The 22,188-nt window shown below is 40.1% G+C and overlaps 1 protein-coding gene across 9 annotated transcripts; it reads left to right on the top strand.

Moving 5' to 3' along the window:
- Positions 1–230: 230 nt before the first annotated feature.
- Positions 231–19,128, top strand: LOC131993092 (pleckstrin homology domain-containing family A member 1-like). Of its 9 annotated transcripts, none has more exons than XM_059358816.1 (14): positions 231–356; positions 5,360–5,578; positions 6,494–6,550; positions 6,678–6,723; positions 9,595–9,692; positions 10,159–10,290; positions 10,869–11,009; positions 11,463–11,531; positions 12,162–12,226; positions 12,356–12,419; positions 12,545–12,634; positions 13,939–14,012; positions 14,814–14,888; positions 16,656–17,022. In XM_059358816.1, the coding sequence occupies exons 2-14, from the start codon at positions 5,438–5,440 to the stop codon at positions 16,885–16,887; spliced, it is 1,284 nt and encodes a 427-aa protein (XP_059214799.1). In that variant the 5' UTR covers positions 231–356; positions 5,360–5,437; the 3' UTR covers positions 16,888–17,022. The 9 variants fall into 9 exon arrangements, with proteins under 9 accessions (XP_059214799.1, XP_059214804.1, XP_059214802.1 ...); XM_059358821.1 differs by lacking the exon at positions 16,656–17,022 and adding an exon at positions 16,234–16,637; XM_059358817.1 differs by lacking the exon at positions 231–356 and adding an exon at positions 4,995–5,029.
- Positions 19,129–22,188: the final 3,060 nt, after the last annotated feature.

Below are 22,188 nucleotides of genomic sequence, written 5' to 3'. Positions count from 1 at the left end.
TTTCAAAAGGAAATTCATTTATAATGATGTATAATAAATAAGCACAAAAATATTAATATTAATTAATTAAAGTTTATATTTTTTATAATAACTTTCTCTTATTGGCAAGTCACTACCGACCCAATTTTTTATGATTCTATTTTATTTATTTATTTAATCTACAGAGGGAAGATCTTCACAATATACAATCTATGCTCCACACTCCCCAGCAGCAGCAGCAGCAGCTGTAGTAGTAGCTGTGTGTCCTGATAAGTGGAGGGCTGAGGCCATAGACTGTGTATGAGGCAGAGAGGACAGACCAACAACCGCGAGACCAGCTGTCGTTCACTGTAGCAGTTAGAGAAGGGAACACTCGGGTAAGTTAACCGTAACGTTTACCAAAATTAATGACAATAAATAAACGTTGGTTTGTTGTTCGTTCTGCTAAAGTGGCCAGTTATATTTTACGGGACAATCTAAGACGAGTCTCCAGCGTTAGCTAGGTCGGGTCTGACTAAACTTCTGTGCCCTGACGTCAGATTTAACCACCCAGCTAACGTTAGTAAACGGCTCTTGTTGCTAACAGGTTCAACGTTACAGTACGACAGTTTGTAGCTAGTGAATTGATGTAATATTAGATGTTTTGTTACTCGTTTTACAAGTTTGTAGCGTGCAGTATTTGCTAGTAGCAGGCTAACCTGAGCCATGTCTCCCAGTTAACTTCAGGCCAGAGTCGCAGATGCTGCTAACAAATGTTGTCAGCATGTTGTGGTAAATCTGACGTGCCCAACGTTAGCTAGCTATAACGTTAGCTGTTTAGGGTTGAAATGCTATTTTAACGTTATCCAGCGTCGTAATGTGAAAGCTAGTTGGTTATGTCGTTTTTTTTCTGAGTCAAGAAACAGTCAGTGTGACTGGTTATTATTACCCTGCTTAAATAATCGCATAACTCATTTTTTTTTTAAAAGTTTTGCAGGAAACAAAAAACTTCACCAAAAGTGTAACTTATGACATTTATTAATCATTTCACTCAAAAAGGATGTTACAAAATATGGCTATTGGCATAGTAATAACACTGTGTGTAAAGTATGTAACTTAAGAGAAATAAATGACTTAGGCAATATTTTGAACATGCCTTTGTGACCAAAGCAGGATATGGTAACCCTTTATTTTGAAGGTGTCTACATAAGAGTCACACAATCCTGTCAGAAACATGACATGACAAGTATCATGAGCATTACTGTTACTTCAAAGTGTCATTAATGTTCATGACACATCCCATGTCATGTTTATGACATGCTAATGTCACTCTTATGTAGACACCTTAGAGTAAAGTGTTACCAATATTAGTGTCAACAATAAAACACTGATAAACTAAACTGATAACTAAACAATCTCCCTCTAGCTCTTCTTTGCTGGGTTCTTATCTGATGCCTATGAATGTGGCAAATTGTCAAAGTGATGATCCTTAAGGGGTAAAATCACATGATCCGATCAACTGAGGATGTAAGCGATTTTACCATAGGTGGCATCATGAGGAGATGATTTAGGCAAAAAAAAACAATTTTGACAAAAAATGACTTGGGCGATTATTTTAACAGTGTGAAGACATTAAAACAGCTCTGGAGTTAGAAAACCCCCATTAACCATACTGCTGTGGTAAGTAGAACCATGTCTGACCGAGTAACTGTGAAGGCCAAAGCCTGTCAAACCTGCTGGCTTTATGTGCTGCTCTCAGATCCAGATTCTGACCAGAAATCAGTCTTTTCAGCTGAACCGGAATGACCTGTGTCTAGGGTTGCAAAGGGGCGGAAAATTTCCGGTAAATTTCCATGGGAAGTTAAGCTTGGGAATTTTGGAAATATTCCATATTGGAAGCTTTTCATGGGAACAATGGGAATTATGGGAATTAATGGGAATTTAGGAGAACTAATTGGGAATATATTATATACAAGCATAAATATAAGCAGAAGTCATCCATACAAAATGTTTTCAACAGATATTTCAACAGATTTATTTGTAAGTAGAGTAGAACACGTTCTAATTACTTGTTTCATGGATGAACAAAAACAGGAGTGTTGGGTTCAATATCACCCATCCCCTAACCCCACTCACTCAAAAATGCAACCCCCCATCCAAAAATCTCCACAAAGTCCCATTCAAAATGTTAAATGAAAAATGCCACTCTTCCTCCAAAACGTTCCATTAAACATGCAAATCTTCCTTCAAGCAATCCTCTGCATTTTTTGCTCAGTCAATAGACTCTTCCTGCTCCTCATCAACATCCAACAACATGTCCCCTTCCTCAACATCCAACTCTGAGTCTTCCTCTTCAGTGTCACTTTCCAGCCTTGTTGAGTCTTCTAGAAATCTTCTGTACATGTGATGGAGGCATGCACAGTGCCAGTAGGGGGTGTGGTCTCAATAGCCATGCAGTAAGCAGTGTGCTCTGTGCATGTGATTGAGGAATGGCATGGATATTCAAGTGTATTTGAATGGTATCTGTTTGTTTTAGTCAAGATTATGCTAAAATATACTTTCCTCAACTATATTTAAGTTCCCTAAGAAGAGCCAACCTTCAATTTTGAAAATTCCCAGTTTATTTCCATAAATTCCCGTTAATTCCCATTAATTCCCGTTAATTCCCTTAAATTCCCATGGAAAGTTTCCGTCTTTGAAAATTCCGGGAATTTTGCAACCCTACCTGTGTCCCAACTTTAACCCGTAGAGAGCTGATTAGTTAAGTCCCTAAGTTGCCTCTTCTCCGCTTTCATTTGTACTCAAATGCTGTATCTTATAGAGGATTTCTTCCACTGTTTTTTTTTTTTCTAAAACAAAATGCATGTAACTACTACGGTGGTGCTATGTAGTGATTTGGTGGGTAACAGGCATTAAAAAAAACACAACATTTCTGCTCCAGCTGTTGTGTGGCTTTTGATGACACAGCAGTTGCCTTAAATCATGAAAAGAAAATATTGACCCTCTGCTGGGTTATCCAGCTGGTCCTTAGTGTTGTTTTATGACTTGTACTGTGTGACCAGTTGGCCGCCATGTGATATGGACAAAGCCTGGCAACAAATGTAAAGGGTGAGTTTAGCCTGGGAATGTTTGACTTAGAAAAAAAGTCAGTTAATATCACACAGCTGTATCTGACCTTCTTCGGTTAGACCTTTAAACTTGCTTGTCTTTACCTTTACCTTGAATATTTTCATTGATTTTTTTTAAGTATGTCCCTCTCACTTTATCTTGTTCAATGTTACTTACTCTTTTTACAGTATTACTTGCATCACATAGAAAGCCTTGCTCTGTAAACTCTGAGGAGACAGAATGAGTGCAGTAGTACATGCACACTCCTGGAAATGACCCATATAATTAGTATCCTGGTAATATGTTTGAGCATTTAAACAACATATCCTGGCTTCAGAAACCCACATTTGCTACCTAGAGTATTCAATATAAACTGTGATACTCTCTTTATTTGTCCTCAGCAAAAATTAATGGTTACACAAGTAAACAAAGTCTATACAAACCAGAGAAAATGCAATCATGAATAATGTACTGATAACCTCTGACCTAAAAACAGTTGGTTATTTACACATCCAGTAGTTACGGAACAACATTATCCTTCATTTGGTGTCATATATCTGTCCACCTGTCGAATGCAAGTCCAATATTTACTGTTTTGTTCTGTTTTTTGGTCTCCTGGGAGAATGATATGGCTCTTTAGTTTTGAAATGCTCGCTAACTGTTGTTTGGTGCTAGAGCAGGTACTCTACAGTGGATTTTTAGTGCTTTTTCAACCAAAACAGAAGGTCGGACAGCTAAACATTGAGCTGAAACTCCATAAAGCTTAGGGGACTCTTTTCACACTGGAACAATGCTTTCATGTCACCATTTGCTTCATTTATATAAACTATAGTCGCTTAAAATGTTTGGCTCAGTAAATATCTTGGTCACAGTTTTTTAATAAAAGTGACTTAAGTGATCCTTAATAAAATGCTTGTGTTATGTGTTTATGTAAAAAAAAAAAAGAGAGAGAGGAAAAAAAGAGAGATAATATTGGCCTATATATCATCATACAATTTTCAAAAAACTCCAAGATTGTAATATTGCATTCAAAGTCTTTAGTTCAATATAGTTCTTAGTATACCTATTTTTCCACAAGTATTAAGACTGATTATTGAATTTAAAGACTAACTTTTGTACATGAATGCCTTCGTAATACCTTGTTAGGATGTTGTTTTGCATTATATCTAACATCTATTCTGCATGCAGATGAACTTCTGCACATCACCTCATTTACAGGATCACTAAACTCCACAGAGACGTCTCTTATACTCGCATAACAATCAGTATTTGTGTAGTGTTGAGATCGTCGCCTCTGACATCGTTGCTCCTTTCTTTTTCCTGTGATGACTCCGGTAGATGCTGGGGCTAACTGAGATGCTCTCAGCTCAGAGTCCATGCACAACAACCATGCCTTTTGTCCCTGCTTTGCCCCCATCCACCCACACAGTGCTCATAATGTCCTGGAGAAAGAGCGTCTTTATCTTTGCTTTCCAAAGACTGATCTCAATAACATATTTTAGGCTCCATCCAAAAAGACAGCAGCTTAAACAGGCTAATGCGACAATATGCCTACAGTAATGCTGCACCCACCCACACAGGGTTTGACATTGACATGTGTGCATTCATGCTTGCAGGACTAAACAGATGTAATCATTTACTTTTTTGTTCTATTTCAGAGAGCTGTAGGTTTTAGGGCTGTGTCAAACCTCAGCAGGTTAAATATTGCACATTCTCTCCTGCGCAGCTCCTTAGGGTGTTTGTGTTGTTTCTTTGTGTCGAACATGGCTGAGCTCTGTGGTGTTTTTTATTTTTTTGACCATGCTCAAGTGGGTGCTCAGCTGTGTAGGGAGGGAGGGGATAGAAGGGGCTGGCCAGAGGCTTGCCAAATCGGATGAGAGAGCAGTTGGGAGGAGATAGCACAGAAAGTGAGAGAGGAGAGGAGAGGACTGCAAAAGAAGAGGGAGAACGAGAGCAAACCAGGGTGGGTGGAGAAGAGAGAGTGACAGTGTGTATGTAGTGAGTGTAACAAGAGGGAAAAAAAGAGGGTTTCGGAGAGAGCAAAAGAGGGAGCGAGAGTGGGTGAGGCTGATATAAAAGGATAAAGGCGGGGTTGTGGTTTGTGTCACATGATCCCCTGGCAGGCTGTAGCCTAGTGAGCTCCAGGTGGCAGAGAGACCAGAGATACAGTAGATGAAGAGAGAGAGAGGGAGTGGGTCACACCAGCAAGGATACAAAGACAACTGAGATTCTGAATTTACTCCCTCCCTCCTCATACATCTCTCTTTCCGCTCTTTTTCTATCTGTCCTTCAGGAATTCTTCCCGATCCCGCTTGCTCCCTCTCCTCTCAGATCCCGGCCCCAGCAGGCCAGGGAATGTCCCGGCGGCGAGATGCCTTACGTGGACCGACAGAACCGCATCTGTGGCTTTCTGGACATAGAGGAGAACGAGAGCAGTGGCAAGTTCCTGCGTCGTTACTTCATTCTGGACACACAGCAGGGAAGCTTGGTGTGGTTCATGGACAACCCACAGGTAATTACACTGGGCTGTGTTAGCTTAGCGGTAGCTTTATTTTTGGGATCAAATTCCCCAGGTAGCTGCACAGGCTAATGTTTGATGGAAAATGTAAAAATTTACTGGCAACTGCATGCCAGCTAATGTAAGTTAGTGAAGAGTGTGGATGATCAGCTCTCATGTATCTACAGGGTAACTGCAGGCCACTTCTAGCTAAGCTTTCGTTATTCATTATGAACACAAAACTAAGTACAGACTAGATGTTTCCATTCCCAGTTAGCCATACAAGGATGGGCGACTTGTATTATGTAATATTAGCTGACGGCAATTAGGCACATATTACAGACACAGGAGTAGGTCAGTGCTAATGGTGTGTTTGTGTTTTTGCTATCGGGAGACATTTGTGTAAATCTGTTTGAATGAACTACTCTAATCCTGGGATTAGTTTTTTGTCTTCTAGTCATCTACATGAGTTCATGTAGTGAGCACTGATATTTGCATCGGCCACAGTGGTCATGATTTTTCTGCTCTATGACCCTCGGTGTCACAGTTATTACAGTGTAACTCTCCTCTTGGTTTGTACATCATGCTGGTTTGAAGATGCTGTATTTTTAAGTGCTCTGTTACATGAAGTATTCATAAATCATGTAGTGCAGGAGAATTTTTGAATAATTCAGTGAGTCTTTCTTTTTATAGATTGAAAAAGCTTAAATTTTAATGATGTTAAATCTGGATCCCGTAGTTTCAGAAGCACAGCAAGAAACTGAAATAAAAACTATCATGGAGTGTATTCAAAGTACTGTAATATTGACTTGCTCACTAGAACTTGACTTCGCTCTCCTACCACATTATATTTCGTCAACGGATAAGGCTCCTGTCTTAATAAAACAGTGAATGGTTAGTTTTTGCATTTTGCATTTTTTTCTCCCACAGAACCTGCCTGTTGGTACAGACTGTGTTGGATCCCTGAAGCTCACCTACATCTCCAAGGTAAGAAGAAATATTATCACTGAAGCTTATCTCAAACTAACATGATATGATTATGCATGAATAGAATCCATTCACAGTAATTGGTGGAACTTGGAAGCTAACAATTGTGAGCTTTGTCCTCCTTTAGGTCAGCGATGCCACTAAGCTGAGGCCTAAGGCAGAATTCTGCTTTGGTAAGAAAACACAGATCATCACAATCTTGTTTACTGTTTTTAATTTCTCAGTATTATAAAACCAAATACTAGAGGAAGAACAAATGTACATAGCATCAGAAGCACAAATTGGAATTTGTATGTGCTTATTATCTATTTACATGGTGTTATTATGAGTCACAATATCTTGATATTTGATGTCATCATTATACCATTTAATTTCAACCTCATAAATGATCACACTTACTGTAACCCAAGGGAGGAATGTTTGCTGTCCTTCTCTGCCCTCTAAACTTCAAGCACCACATACTTCAAGCACCACATACTTCCTCACCATTGGCCGACCAGCCTTGTTCAACAGTCTGTTTAGCCAACACATAAAGATGCAGGAGGCCACAGCAGTTGATGAGTTTGTGTTTATCAGGTTGAACTATTTTAGGATACTTTGGTGCCTTTTCAGGTTTTATAATGCTTATCAACGAGATGGTTCCCAAACATAAAGTCTGTCTGTAATCATAGTGTTTCTTATTAAATGTTTTTTTTAATGTTTATGTCCCCTGAAATGTCTGACCTTAACTATACTGACTTGCTCCAGATGGTTGTGCACTTGACTACATTCTGACATTTAAACGTACTGTATGTCGGGCAAGCTTCATTAAGTATGTCACAATTTCAAACTCGTGTGGATCTGACAAAAAGCAAAGACACTGTAAAATAGTAACAGATCTATTGTTTGTTTTCACAACCACAAGAGATGTGTCAGCCGCCTCCAGTTACAAGTTAACAAGATACAAAGATGTTAACTACCACTCTTTCACCAGTCAAGCTATTGTGGTCCGTGAGGGAGGGCATGGTGGAGGCCAGAGCCAGGATTTCTCAATGAGGACGAAAGAGTAGATGTGCTTTAAGCCCCTTTTCAGAGTTTTTTTTTTTTTTAATTTCTACTTTTTATGTGGAAATATTTTGTTAAACAAAATTTTATTCATAGCAGAATATTTTTAAAACGTGCCTGGAGGGGGACTGTAATAAATTCAGAGGCTCAGCAGTCAAACATTTCTCCCAACAGTGCTGTTTTTATAATTGTCGCCTATAGTGTACCGTAGAGAAGCCTTTCAAGCTTTTTAAATGTTTAAAACCTTTTGTGCTTTACCTCAGCTTGTGGTCTTCTTCTGTGATACGGGTGCATCACTGCACATTACCGGCAACTAATGATGATACACACATGCTCTGCAAAATACTGAACCCCAGGGCCGTGTTTTGCTTGGATTAAACTAGTTTGTAACTATTTGTTTTGGAAATGGTCAAACACAGTCCCACCAATTAAGACATTAGAAAGTATGTGAAAAAGGGAGTTTCTGAAGCTTTTTAACCATCCAAGTCAAGCCTTGTTCGTATTGCTAGTGAATCTTTTGCAACAAAGAAATTATTTTATCTATACTCTTGTACTGGTTTGCTCACCCTTTGTGGCCAGGACAGGTTTGAAAAATGTTGCATAAATATGAACCATCATCAGGTTATTTGGTGGTAAACCTCCATTCTCTGTTATTGTTTACTAGCCCCTCTCCTCGTCTCCCATCCATTTCAATAGCAGGAAATACTAGTGTGTTGACTACCGTGACTGTGTGTATATGTGTGTCCTGCTGTGTGTGCACACCAGTTGCCTTGTTGAGTTTTTGGACAGGATGCCGGCATCCTAATCGGAACCTGATTCAGAGATGTATGAAGTTATTTTTAAACTGACGTTTGTGTGCCACATGTTTTGCTAATATCTACGAATCCTGCTGCTCCCTCTCTTCCTGCATCTAGCAACTAGAAAACATGGTGATGAAGTATTTATAAAAGAAGAGACTTGATTGTAGTCTGTGACTGATGATGGATATGTGTCTTATCCTAGTGTTACCTTGTGAAAGGCATAAAGAGTGGTGTATTTGTTTGAACTTTGGTGCTTGGCCACATTTCTCAAAAGCACACATTGTTTTATAATGTGTAACTATGAGTCAGATCTGATACCCTCCCGCCCAGATTTGTGTTCCCAGCGTCTAAGAGACCACTACACTTTTACTGTCACCACCACCAGGCAGTTTACCTCTCTCAAGCATACAGTGGACACATTTGAAGGATAAGTGAGATCAGACAGACAGATTTATTTACAGGGAAGTGGAAAAAAAGGAGGGAGAGAGGTCTTAAGAGCTGGACCAAACACACAGAAGGAAGAATGCTCCTCATTGTGCCACAGAGTTTGAGCTCCCAGTGCCTTTTACAACTCGCCCCCGCCAGATTTACCAGTCCAGCTTTAATGTAATTCATTCCCATGGTGTCTAAAGGAAATGGAGGAGACAGAAGGATGGTTTGAGCTGCAGAATCGAAGGATTTATGGCAGAGAGAGAGAGCGAATGAGAGACTTGAGTTCTTTCAGCTCTTAAATCCTGATCCATAGCTAATCAGCATTTGACCCAAAAATTTCATTGTGATTGAAAATGGGGTTTGCTCATGTTCACATGGGTGTGAGAATATTTGGTTGTTGGTAACCATGGGCATTTTTTTTCTCTCTGTCATGGTGAGAAGTGGGTAGGTGGTGGCAGACTGAAGCAGCTGGGTCATCATCCACATGTGAGAGAATGCTGCTGGTAGTGTGTGGGAGAGTCCCCTTTGCTCAGATGTTTTTCACTTCCACAGCAGTCCGTAGACAGTCATATTTTTTTAGGCCGAGAGCGCAATTCGTCAACGCCCACTTCATAGTACTTCTTTGTACTTGTCATGCTTATTTCCATGGGATTTTTTATTAAACACAGAATGAATCAGATGATGTAGTGTAGAGGATGTAGTCTGACTGTGGTCAGAATATACTTTCACTTTAATTGTTCCCGCTTTCTTTTTTTTATGTTCCATTAGTCATCAATGCTGGGATGAGGAAGTTCTTCCTGCAGGCCAATGATCAGCAGGATCTTGTGGACTGGGTCACCGCTCTCAATAAAGCCACCAAGATCACTGTAAGACAAACACACTCACACGCAATCTGCACAGATAAACACAAGACCTACAGTCCTGAGTCAGCTGTACTAATTTGTTCTCTTTGGCTCATGTTTTATCACTTGGAGAAACTTTTATTTCTTCCTCTTCTGGAGAAAAGAATGAGTGGACTGTCAAGAAACTAGATAGGAGTGAGTCAGAGTGTGACTAACAGGATGCTGTATTGTTGTATCGAGTGCTGGGATGAAGGACTGTTTCCATTGTTCTCCATGAAGCCTCAACCGTCCATAAAGGAAATGGATATTAAATGTGTTTAAGGCTTGTCAACTCCTGCATACATAGAATTCACATACTGTATTTTAACTATAAAGGAAAGGGCTATTTTCAACCACACAACTGAATTCCACAAACTGTTTGTTTTTGTTGTTTAAATTTAAATGTCTAATTCGTCTCCTCACGTCCTTTGTGTGTGTGCGTTTTCCATAGGTGCCAAAGTTGTCTGATGGACAGCAGAATGCAGAGAACCAGAAGACTTTACCAGATGTTGTAGGGCCCAAGAAACAAGTCTCCTATAAGACAGAGATCATTGGAGGAGTGCCCATTGTCACCCAGACACAGGTAAACATGACACACACTTGTGGTGCACTAATACTGTAGTTACAATCTTGCACATAAACACGCTTATTTCTTAAGTTACATGTGAAGAAATTTAGAGACTCAACGCTGATTTTACAGTAATACTGTCTTTAATGATCATATTTCTTACATGCTTCTTTTATATTGTCTAAACTATTAGAGCAGTCTTAATTAGACAATAAGACAACCATTTTTGTCTTTTTAAACAAAGGTTCCCCAAATTTGCCTGTTCCATGTTCACAAATATTAGATTTTTATGATTTTCTCAGGTTCATATGATTTTAAACTGAATATTGGATTTGGACTGTTTTTGGTCGGACAAATAAAGCAGTTTAATAAATTTAACAGACAGAAGATTTTTTTTCAGATGATCCAAGATGATGTATTCAATTAGGTTTTTTTATTTGTACTCTGAATATGTGTCACATGGATTGTGGTTAATGTTTTTTGTGCTCATGGAATCCATAAAAAGATAATTAACCCTCAGGCTGTACAAAATCTGTGTTTGTCTGTTGTTGGAAGTTGCTATCACAATATTTGTGGTGTCCTTTACCCCCAAGCATGATGGTGGTGATGGTGCAGACAGAGCAGAGCGTGAGGCCATGCATCGGTCACACAGCCAGCTGCCGTACTTCCTTGGGAGGCCGACTCAGGAGCACACTGTCATCAAGTCAGGCTACTGCGTCAAGCAGGGAGCTGTGGTGAGTACCTGCCCCTCTTTTGGGATGAGTTGGTTTAATTAATTTAATAGGAATTGTGACTCTTATAAACATCTTTTTAATTAGACACGTGGTGTCAACCAGCATCACTGGCTTCATTAAGTGCAACAATACACTTTCTGACAAACACTGCATTCAGCAAGCCTCACTATGTAAAAGCAACAACATTTATGAATGCACTGTTAAATTCAAGTGACATAAATAGCACCTTCATGTGGGAGGGAATGTAAAGTCTTATGACTTGTGGAATGTCAGATGATGAGGTTATAGCTTGATTTTGATAGATGGTTGCTTAAGGAAAGGCAAGGACAATGAACTCCCCCTCTATATATAGAACGTTTAAAATTGTGCTTTCATTAATGTAGCAAATGTGACAAGCTGTTTTCCTAGAAATGATAATAAAGGTCTAAACAGCTCTTCTCTCTTCTTCCTCAGATGAGGAACTGGAAGCGGCGCTATTTCCTACTAGAAGAAAACTCAATGAGTTACTTCAAGTCAGATTTGGTAATTCACTTTGATTATGTTATGTTAAGCCTTTAAGGAATGTTTTTATTGATGAGGTATGTTGATTTGATTCACTCCCACAGTCTGAGGCAGAGTAACAGAAAACACACAGTCCCGAGTTCTAACATGTTTTATCTGCAGTCGGTGGAATTCAATGCTTTTACTTCACATGTCCTATCATGCCTTGTTCCCCCCTGGCCTTTGCTACACACACACACAAACACACACACACACACACACACACACACACACACACACACACACACACTGTTCTCAGGATAATACTGCACGTCCCATACCCTGTCCTTGTCCAGGTCGGCCCTTATTTGACAGCTCTATCTGTCTATTTGGCTATCAACAGACCCCAAGGACACAGACTCTGTGTCTGCTGTATCAAATGGCCGGGTCAAGAAAGTTACAACCATCAAGGTTTTTAGTTTGCAGTCTGCTACTTTTAGGAGAGTTCACTGTCTTCTGCCCTCAAACCGAAAACCCCAGAAAGACAACCTCATTTTTAGGCCATATATTAGATAAAAAAACATTTGTAATACATGTGCAAATAGTTATATTTATCCTGTCTATTTCAGTCGTTAAGTTTTGGCTTCTGAACAGTTATTTTCATGCCTTTAGGAAAAGGAACCTCTGAGAATGATTCCACTAAAGGAAGTTCACAAAGTCCAGGAGTGCAAACAGAGGTATTTAACATGTCCCAGCCTTTTCCCATTGTAAAAAAAAATGTCTTTTGTCCAGGAGGATTATGTTTACCTTTCCTAAGATATAGATGAGATGAATGTGATCTGACTTGTTTTCCACTTTTGTTATAGTGACATTATGATGAGAGATAATCTGTTTGAAGTTGTCACCACATCAAGGACGTTTTACATACAGGTAGGATGTTTTCTGTGGTAAAAGGAATGTACAGAATCTCTCTTGCTTGGCTCCATGTCTACCAACAGTCCACTCACTTTCCTCTCTCTGTCACTTACGGTTCCATTTCTTTATGTCTCCACTAGGCGGACAGCCCAGAGGAGATGCACAGCTGGATCAAGGCTGTCTCAGGGGCTATTGTGGCCCAGCGGGGGCCTGGGAGGTCTGCTGCCACAGTATGTATCTTTCACTACACGACAACACAGTAACACCATAATATAGATTGAAGTCATTAGAAGTAGACTTGAATCTGACTTGAGCCACAAATTCAGAGACCCAAAATTTACCCAATAACTTAAGACTTACTTACTGAAAGATGTGAGAAGCCAAGTCAAGACTGTTCACAAGACTTATTTGTGGGTTTTTTTTAATTCATGCCATTTATTTATTGTCGTTTGCCGGTTCTTGCTCTCATGACATCTCATACAGCAGCAAGCTACAGAGATGCAGAGAACAGAAAACACTTTTTCGTGTCAGACAGATGCAGAGTAGCAGAAATGGTAGTTTGGCCGTGTGTTTGCCCTTTGACATTGTTGTTGTTGTATTTCAAATGTATAAGCCCATCTGTTCTTTGGTACCAGGCTGCAAGAAATGATTGTAATGATTATTATATGACTTCATTGACTTTATTTTTGCAGTATTTACCTTGAACTTTTCACAGCCTCTTCCACATAATCCTCCTCTTTCCTTGCCACCACTCAACAGAAAATTCAGATTTATGTTTTCTTTTTTTGGCCATGTTATACCTTTTATTAGACCAGTGCTTCCCGGCCCCCCTCTCAAATTAAAAAAATGTTTTCAAGCCCTTGCCCGCTCAATAACAAAGGCCTCGTCATATTTTCTTATCTTTTTCTTTTGGTAGTCGTTTGGTGTCGATTGATTGTCGATACGTTTACCCGGCAGTCCTTTCATAAACTTGTCCACGTTTTGCTAGCAGTGCAGAACCATGCATCAATTATATTTATCCTTGGTGCGCACAGTGCCCCCCCCCTTTTTTTTTTATAGAGAGAGACTGAAGTCTTTAAATGGATGCAAACTGGCATACTCGCATAGACCACTAAACCTGTGAGAAAACGACCCGATTTTTTTTTTTTTTAACACTTAAGAAGTTCAATCAGCAGCCTACATGCGTAGAGATAGGCAGTCACACTTGATCAGGTGGGAAGAGAGAAATAAACCTGTTCCGTCGTCCTGACTGCAGAGGAGAGAGTGTCCTCTGACGCAGTTGGTCCCTTCTGGTTAGACTGGAATTATTCTCAACACCTCTGCGCTGTCTGTTTCTCTTCAGTTCCCCTTTTTCTTCCCTCTTGTGTCTTTCTCTCTCTCTCTCCTGCTTGTTTTTCTCTCACCCCCCTTTTCCTCTCCTGTGCCTCTTCTCTATATCCTCTTTTTTTCTCTTTGTCACACTCTTCACCTCCTCCTCTCCCTGTGGGCAGACAGCCCATCTGCTCTAATACTGCTTTGCACTGTGTTGTTGCAGATGCGGCAGGCCAGACGGCTGTCGAACCCCTGTATACAGAGGTATACGTCTCGAATCGGGGAGTGCAGCAGCACGTATGTCAGCTCGTCTAAATCCCCCCTTTTAAACTATAAGTTCACCTTTTTTAATACTGTTTTTCACTCACTGGCTGGCCCTGTGGTTGTAGACATGATGAGAGCTGATCAGATCTGTCGACCCATCTGATGCTCCTTTTTTCTAAGAACCAACCACATCCTAAGTATGGCTGTGATAACCCAACAAGCGCTCCTCCCTTCACGCCCTTGTCCTTGCTGCTTCTCTCATCCACTTCTCCTCCTTTGCCGTATTTTTCTTTTTGCCGCACTGTCAATTTAAGCTCAGCTCAAAGTTTGAGCCCATTTCATTCAGTGCGCTCAGACAATTCCCAGTTTAAAAAAAAAAAAATCTTGTTTCAGGAATTTTATGACTTGAGGTGTGCTTGATTTAGCTTCTCTCGCATGTAATGACTGTCGCCACAAGCATGACAACTGAAATCAAGAACACCTCCGGTTGCTAAAAGGTAATACTTTTCTACAGAATGACTATAAACGGCTGGATTACCATTAGAAAGACCTGCAGTCACTGCCTCCCTCCCTCCCTTATAACTTTACTTGCACAGCTCTTACCTGTCCTCATATTTTTGATGATGCTTCAGTGTAAAGAAAAAAAAAGAAGAAAAGAAAACATACATGAGTTCAGGTAGAATCCATGCACAAACATCCATTCTCTGCATGACCTACCTGACCAGCTAAGCTCTGAATACCTGAAGCCTGTTTCTATCTTTGTCTTTATTACTGGGTACATGTGTCTTTCACACCTTCTGTTTCTCTTCCCTTCATGCTCTGTTATCTCTGCAGTCTGCTGCAGCTGTGTACCTGTCTTAGATGTGTGACATCCTGCTTGTCTCTCCTCCTCCCTCCTGTTCGCTGCCTGTATGTTTTTTTTCTCTTTCTCATACACACAATAATAAGATACTTGTGTCCATGTTGACTTCCTATACCCTTTTGTGTACTAAATGTTTTCAACAGCTTTGAAACGAGGGCTAACAGATGCTGAATCCATGTGTCCAGAGTCACAAACTATTGGTTTCCATAGTGGTGTACTGATTTACTTGTGAATATTTCATTTTGTATGAACTATTAAAGTGTACAATGGACACGTCTTCAGGGTGGTATATTATCTGATCTTCTGTGAAACGGCTCCCAAAGTTCAACATGAGCTTGATTTGGACTTTTGGATTCAGCATTAAGCGTCTCTTATGTGGCTCTCCCTGGGATTTTTAGACATGTTTTTGCTAGGAAACTGATTCTTAAATGTTGTAATGCTTAAGTGATATGTCATGGATTTACTGATTAGAGTTTTTACAAACCTGTTAAGTCGCAGGTTATCATTGTGCTGCTGTGGAGTTTTAATGCTATATCAGAATTGTTACGTTACCGTTAACATCTGATCAGAAATGCTTTCAATGATGCGTAAAATGCTGGATTCGGTAGCAGCAAGTAAGCCAGTTTATGCATCAATCTGATTACCTTATCGTATAATTTATCAGCTCAATTACGCTACACATGAAAAAAGATGTGTATCACACACTACATCCTGACCAATCTGCTGTGCAGCAAGTCCAACTCTCAATAGGGATCACAAAGAATTGAGATGGCTCACTTGTTACCTACTTCCAATATCAGTTTTGGAAATAATGACCGCTGTGTCTGAAATCGATGATGGAAGTAGTAAATGAGTGCACCATCTCACTTCTTTCTCATCTATGTTGAGAGTAGCGCATGCACAGCACCAATTGTGCAAGATGTAACGATGTGGGTGTGACAAGTGTTGTTATTGTTCCTGTGTAGCGTAAATTAGCTAATAAATCATTTCTCATTTCTGTTGAAGTTCACATGTGCTCGTTATTCAATCCCAGATTAATTTAAGTTCTTTTTCATAGGACCAACTGTCAAACTACCGTAGATAATTAAAGAAAGTTCTCTGAATGTATTTGTTCATGTCATACAACATTTTCAATCATATAACATCCACACAGGATTAGTAGTATACAGCTATCAGTAATAATAATGTATAGAGATTGTTGGTTAACACTCTTATCAAATTGGTACTCGGTATCTGCTGACAAATAATGAGCTCTCTGTTGGTATCGAGAAGGAGCAAATGGTTGTTGGGATTTTTCTCTAACACAAACTGCTCAGTGGCTACCCCATTTTGCTTTCACTGCCTCTGCTGTGTGTATTTTCTTTCTTCCCATGCATCTGTTTTCTGTTTCAGAGATTGAAATCTGACAATGAAAAGCTGTGAAATAATGAGCAACAACCAACCACTGCTTCCTAAGACACTCTGCTACTCCACTGCAACTTGTTGAGTCTACCAAAACTAAACCTGCTGACACTACTACCACTACTCCCGCTACCTCTACTGCTACTACTACTACTACTACTACTACTTCTTCTGCTTCTACCACCATCTTCACTCTCTAGCAATGCTACATTCTTCAGTCTAGCACCTACAACCTTCAGTACCAACTCTGCTAAAGCTGCATCAGGCTCCACATGCTGGTGCTAATTCCAAGTCTGTAACTCCCTTTCGGTCTCCTAAAATAAACCCCACATATCAGGATTTCACTTTGCTTACTAACAACCACCCTCTTGTCTTCTTGCTTTCTCTGTGTCCTCCTGCTGTTTCTGCTGCAGGACCACGGCAGCCGCTCCACTTTCTACCGCAGCCCCACGGGTCCCCCCGTCCCTCGCTCGCCCATATCTGCCATGCCACCATGCTACCCAGAGTGGGGGGCTGCTGTCACGTGCGGCACACGCTCGCAGCCTGGCATGGGACAGCGAGCACTTCATGAGCCTGCTGCCACGGCCCAGTCACAGCCACACGCCAGCACGCCTGTCCCTGCAGGAGACGCGCCTGGCAAAGTGACCTGCGAACCACCTGTGACCACCATCAGTAACTGTGAGGAGTCACCGTGGCGTCGGCGGAGCAGCTTTGAGCCGCACATGCCTGAACCACCCTTGGACCTGGATGACGCTGACCTGCCAGTGAGCGAGGTCTGAGCTGTTGAACTGGACATTAAAACTTGCTTTTCTGGTTGGACGTTGAGCGATTCAAAGAGAAAACTGTGCGAAACAGGTGTTAAAAAGGGCAGGCATTGGTTTCAAACCAAAGCTGTTGGCGGATGACTGTACAACGTCACAAACTCATGTTTGAGCTCCTCCGTCAGTGCCGTCAGTGTGCTAAAGAAACCGGTTGGGTCACCACTGAACTGCACTCTGCGTGCCAAAGACGACCCAGTCTTCACTCACACCCCTCTGCCTGCTGTCGCATTTACAACATTGTGTTTATTTACTAAGAGTTGATGTTGTCAAACAAAACTAAAATTTTAGTTAACTTGTGCTGATTAGAATTAAATGACGAGCTTTATTTTAACCCAGACAGGCACAATGATGTGACAGAGGATTTTTGTAAACCACTTTGTGCCAAGAAAATAGAGCTTTCATGGTTACAAACTGTTTCTTTTCTGAGAAGTGTGTTCAATAGAGTTGGGTGGTGTCTACTGAATTGTCCACAATAAAACATCACAATGGAGGATGATATCATCTGCACACGCCATCACAACTGATCAAATCATATTGGCACAAAACCCACTACAGGAGCAACATCCACATTTACGACTTAAAGGACGTTTGTCTCATCAATCGTAACATTGTTTTGCCAGAAATGAGTGCGTTTGTAAAACTTATAATTAGTTCTACTTTTCTTTGTATTTGTGAAATATTGGTTTTGAGGAAAAATGACAGCCCTAGTGGCCACCTTTACTTTCATCCCCCCCAAAATGTGTGCATCATTAATAAATCAGAATTGTTGCTTTTTAAGATAACAGTGAATGCCACAGCAAACCTGCTCCCCGTTGTTGGTGTGGAGGGGTTTGGGCTTTTAAAACGATGTTGGGCTTAGTAGGTGATGATTGATGGACAATGGTATTGTGCATTGGGTCAACTCTACAAAACGAGTACTGGCTTTTGATCACCTTGCTTATGTACTAATTTAAACTCACTATTGTAACCCTGTCTACTAGTGTAGGCCAGCCCATAGAGATATGAGTCAAGCCTAGTCTGAGTTTAATTATTAATTAAGATTTTTTGATTAGTTTTGCACAAGATGCAAAAAAATCCAAATATTTGTGTACGACACAGTGTGTATGATGATGCAGGCCAAACTTATTGCAGCCACATTCAGTTGCCAAGCTTTTGACTGAAATTTGTCTTTACTCTTAAGACATCAGAGGATTACGTTGTCAATCACATAAATGCATCCTCCGTAAGATTTAGGTTGACTATTATCAACCACAAGCTTAAGTAGCTTACATGTAAATCTACAGTGAAAAGTTGATCACAGTTGGTAGTACAGTGAGAGTACTGTGCAGAAGCGCAACAGAAAAACAAAAATTATAGTGCTTTCATGGTACATGCACCACTTCACAGACTACATTTCAGCATACCGGACTTTATGGACTCACATTTGTGACACTTGATGTGGGAATTAAACAAGAAGTACAAGGAGAAGCCTTGTATGCATTTTGTAACTCAGTAATAAAAACTTCAACAATAGGGCTGGGTCAGTTATAGATAAGCTTCATGTCCTGATAGACTGGGCAATAACCAGCTCACAAGTTAACTAACCCTGCAGTCCATTATTTGAAGATGAGTATACTGTATAAACCCCATGCAAACACTTTGGATCATGGTTTAACACAAGACAAAAAAAACATTAAGAAGACACTCCCGTTGCATGTTAACATTTTAATGATTCCTCAGTTTGTGTTTGTAGTTTTTATAAACATCCGCTCTGTGTGTTGTGTTTCCAGAATAGAGCTGTGTGCAGCAGATTTATTTTTTATATGCTTTTAGATGTTTCCTGATATTATTCCGTGTATCTGTGTTGCCAACCCAGCAGCAGGCAGCTGCCTCATGGTTTTATTTAAAAATGTCTCACTGTAGTCCTGCTAAATAATACACACTAATCTTTTTTTTTTTAAGTGCCTGCTACATTTCAGCCCAACCAAGTCAAGCTGTTTCGACCCTTTTCAGTCTGGTGTAATTGGTTTGAATTGTCTCTATTTATTATGTGGATGACTTGAAAGAAATAAACACTGAAAATGTGCTCAGTGGAGGCCTGGAGTTTTATTCAGTAGCGTGCTTATCTAGCTCCTTACAACAAGGTAAAGCGAGAGCTTTATTAATTCTGGAAAGAAATATTTGATTATTTGGTGAAACTGTTGTGCACTCATCAAGGCTCCCTCTGCCCTCTTGTGGTGAAAGAAAGAACTTCATTCTGGTTGACGGTTGATGGAGATCTTGATAGACATTTTAAAAGACGCAGGTAAAAGTCAGGTAAAAATTGTATCAAAAGTGTTCTTAAAGCAAAATCAAATCATCCCTGCAAATGTTATATGTCATACTGTTGAAGCCTTACATATTGTTTTTTGAATGTGTAACAGTGTATCATATTTCTTAAGTTCCTCATATGTTTTGTAAAATCTTAATCTGCAATAGTAACTAATGCTTAGTATCAATAGTACAATATTACCTTAGAATTGTGGTCGAATAGAAGTATAAAGTAGTTCCAATTTGAAATAAAGACCAAGGGCCTTAAATTTGTACTCAGGTACAGTACAAGAATAAATGTACTTAGTTACATTCCACCATGGCCCAAACAGCATGCATTTCCTCTTTTAATCATAAAAGTCTGGGTATCCTTTATAAGCTGCTTGATACATATGGAGCCTCTGGCTTTATGCAGTATGTGTAGATGCATTTACAGAGTGAGGTCATGGAGAAACACTGAATATGTAAAGCCTCATAATCAGTCAGATAGCCAGCCGTGACATATTCTGGGCTTCAGCCTCTGTGTATTCAATATATTGTAGATACTTCATGTGTAGGCACCAGTGGGTTGATAAGCATGAAGTCAAGAGGTTTAAAGAAAGAAGAAAAATAAACTTCTAAAACTGGCTTTTGTCTTGAGGTAGGAAGAATATATACTATATACTGCAAGTTCTCTTTACTCAGCTCATTATTTCAGGATGCAAGACTTTGGTGTGGCTGCAGACGTGGAAACTGAGCCCCATTTGGACTCTCAAGGGCCTCTCTCACAGCCAGAGACATCATTGCAGACTATAGTGGAGAGATCACACAGACCTCAGCGGAGTCCATCCCCGGTTAAACTCACTGGCTGGAGAACCACCGGGTTGGAGATTGGGTGTTCCTTATAGATGAGGTTGTTTTCATCTGTGGATTTTCCCACCATGTCTCGCCTACGTCCTTGTGCTCCATGAGTAGTGCCACATAATGGGTCTGATGATGCTGTAAGGTCTTACTAAGGCTGTAGGAGTTTCATTCATTTTTAGATCAGTTCAGCGGTGTGTCATTATGCAAAACAAATGACACAGTGCCCTCATAACAATCCTGACTGGCTTTCTTTTGGCTCAGTTTTAAAGCTACAGTGAAGATACTGGTATGTAAAACTAGAAGCCATGTAATGATATCTTGTGAAGAGGGCTAAATAACTCTCCAGAGTTAGGAGAATCAACCGCGTCCCTTGACCTCTGACCTCAAGATATCTGAATGAAAATGGGTTTCCCTATAGTATTTGGAAATTTCTGCATTCTGGGGTCACTAAACACTCGATTGGGAATGACTGGAAAGCTGAGACTTCTTAAACTTGACCTCATTGTATACAATAACCTGTTGTGACCTCTAGGATAATCACAGCCTTGTGAAACTTTATATACCCACAAACTAGAGGCCGAGAGCATTCAGACGATGTATGGCTTTCCTAGGTATGTTGACAACAAGATGGTTTCTCAACAGTTTCCAGAACAAAGTGCTTGCCATCTAGTTGCCGAAAAATTATTATTTTTTACAGAAATCTTAAAATTGTCAAATGTTTTAATACTAAATTGCAGCATTCATTATTCTGTGGTGTTCCTCAGGGTCTTTCTGTATTAATGTGGCATTTTGGACATATTTTAAACCATTTAATTCATTCTTGAGTGGTCAAAAAGGGTCTAATTTTGCACCAAATCTGTATAACAAATGGTATCAACACCCCAAAAATGCTGCAACAGCACAATGCTGAGCTGCATGTCAAATTAAGGTCAAAGGTTAACTGAAAACAACTATCGTACCTTGAATTCTAGATTGCACATCTAAATTGTACACTCTCACTGTTTTCTGTGCCGGGCAGTCCAGTATCTGACTGCCCTCCATCCCTTTATGTCCCTCTCTAATTACCCTTTGGACACAGAGGCTTGTGTTACCCCTAAGTCTGGTGCACTGCAGGGGGCCTCGTCCCTCAGTCCCCTCCATTGCCAAGGTGCTCCCTGCATCCAGCCAAAGAGCCACTTATATAACCCACTGCCCATAATCAATCACATTATATTGAGGTGTTTTATGACACTGATTCATTGCACCAGTTTTAACTGGATTCTTTCACAGGCCATCACAGACAGCTAAACCTAACAGAGATTTGTTGTTCAACGGCAATAAAAAAAAAATTGCTCCCTTGATACTTGGAATGCTTATTATTTCAACGAATGTAAAGGTTATTTATAGTATTTCTAGAAAAAAAATCTATTGACTATGTGGCACAAATGTTTATTGAAATAATGGATTAGATTGCTCATTGATTGGTTTACATTTAACCTTGGGAAGCAATAGTTATTATTATTTTGCTGTCCCAACATTAGATGTTGTTTATTTCCTGCTAGCTGAGTGCTTTAAACCCATTTAGCTGGGATCAGATCAGACATTATGTTCTCCTGCAATTTTCCAATTAGAACAAATTTCACTGTTTATAAGGACTGTTTATTAGTGCTACATTAACTCCACAAATCCCACAATCCGCCCAACTTTTTTCCACCACGGATTTTCCTAATTAGCCATAAGGCTTGTGCGGATGCCAGGAGTGACTAATTCATAAAGGGAGTAGTAAAAAAAGAAAAGAAAAAGGGGAGCAGGAAATAAGCCTGCAGGACGTGTGCAGGGCTGTATAAAACATCTGGGCTGCGTGGCTTTTTCCACAACTGGGTTTTAAATTTTCTAGTTTTATTTGTTTGTTTTTGTTTTTTTCTTTTTTAAAGGTCAATGCTTATATCAGAAAACATTACCTAGAAGGTGCACGAGTAGACTATTCGCAGCTTAGTGACACATCTTTCAGATT

The sequence above is a fragment of the Centropristis striata genome, chromosome 20 (assembly GCF_030273125.1).
Source record: "Centropristis striata isolate RG_2023a ecotype Rhode Island chromosome 20, C.striata_1.0, whole genome shotgun sequence".
Classification (NCBI taxonomy): Eukaryota; Metazoa; Chordata; class Actinopteri; order Perciformes; family Serranidae; genus Centropristis; species Centropristis striata.
Note: the sequence above shows the minus strand (reverse complement) of the source record. Positions and strands in the feature narration are given on the sequence as shown.

What these genes read in the sequence shown, in the direction of transcription:
- LOC131993092 (XM_059358816.1), top strand. Translation starts at nt 5,438, where the DNA reads ATGCCTTACGTGGACCGACAGAACCGCATCTGTGGCTTTCTGGACATA. An exon ending in GGTTCATGGACAACCCACAG is followed by an intron (nt 5,579 to 6,493) that starts GTAATTACACTG and finishes TTTCTCCCACAG; the next exon opens with AACCTGCCTGTTGGTACAGA. An exon ending in GTCCAGGAGTGCAAACAGAG is followed by an intron (nt 12,227 to 12,355) that starts GTATTTAACATG and finishes CTTTTGTTATAG; the next exon opens with TGACATTATGATGAGAGATA.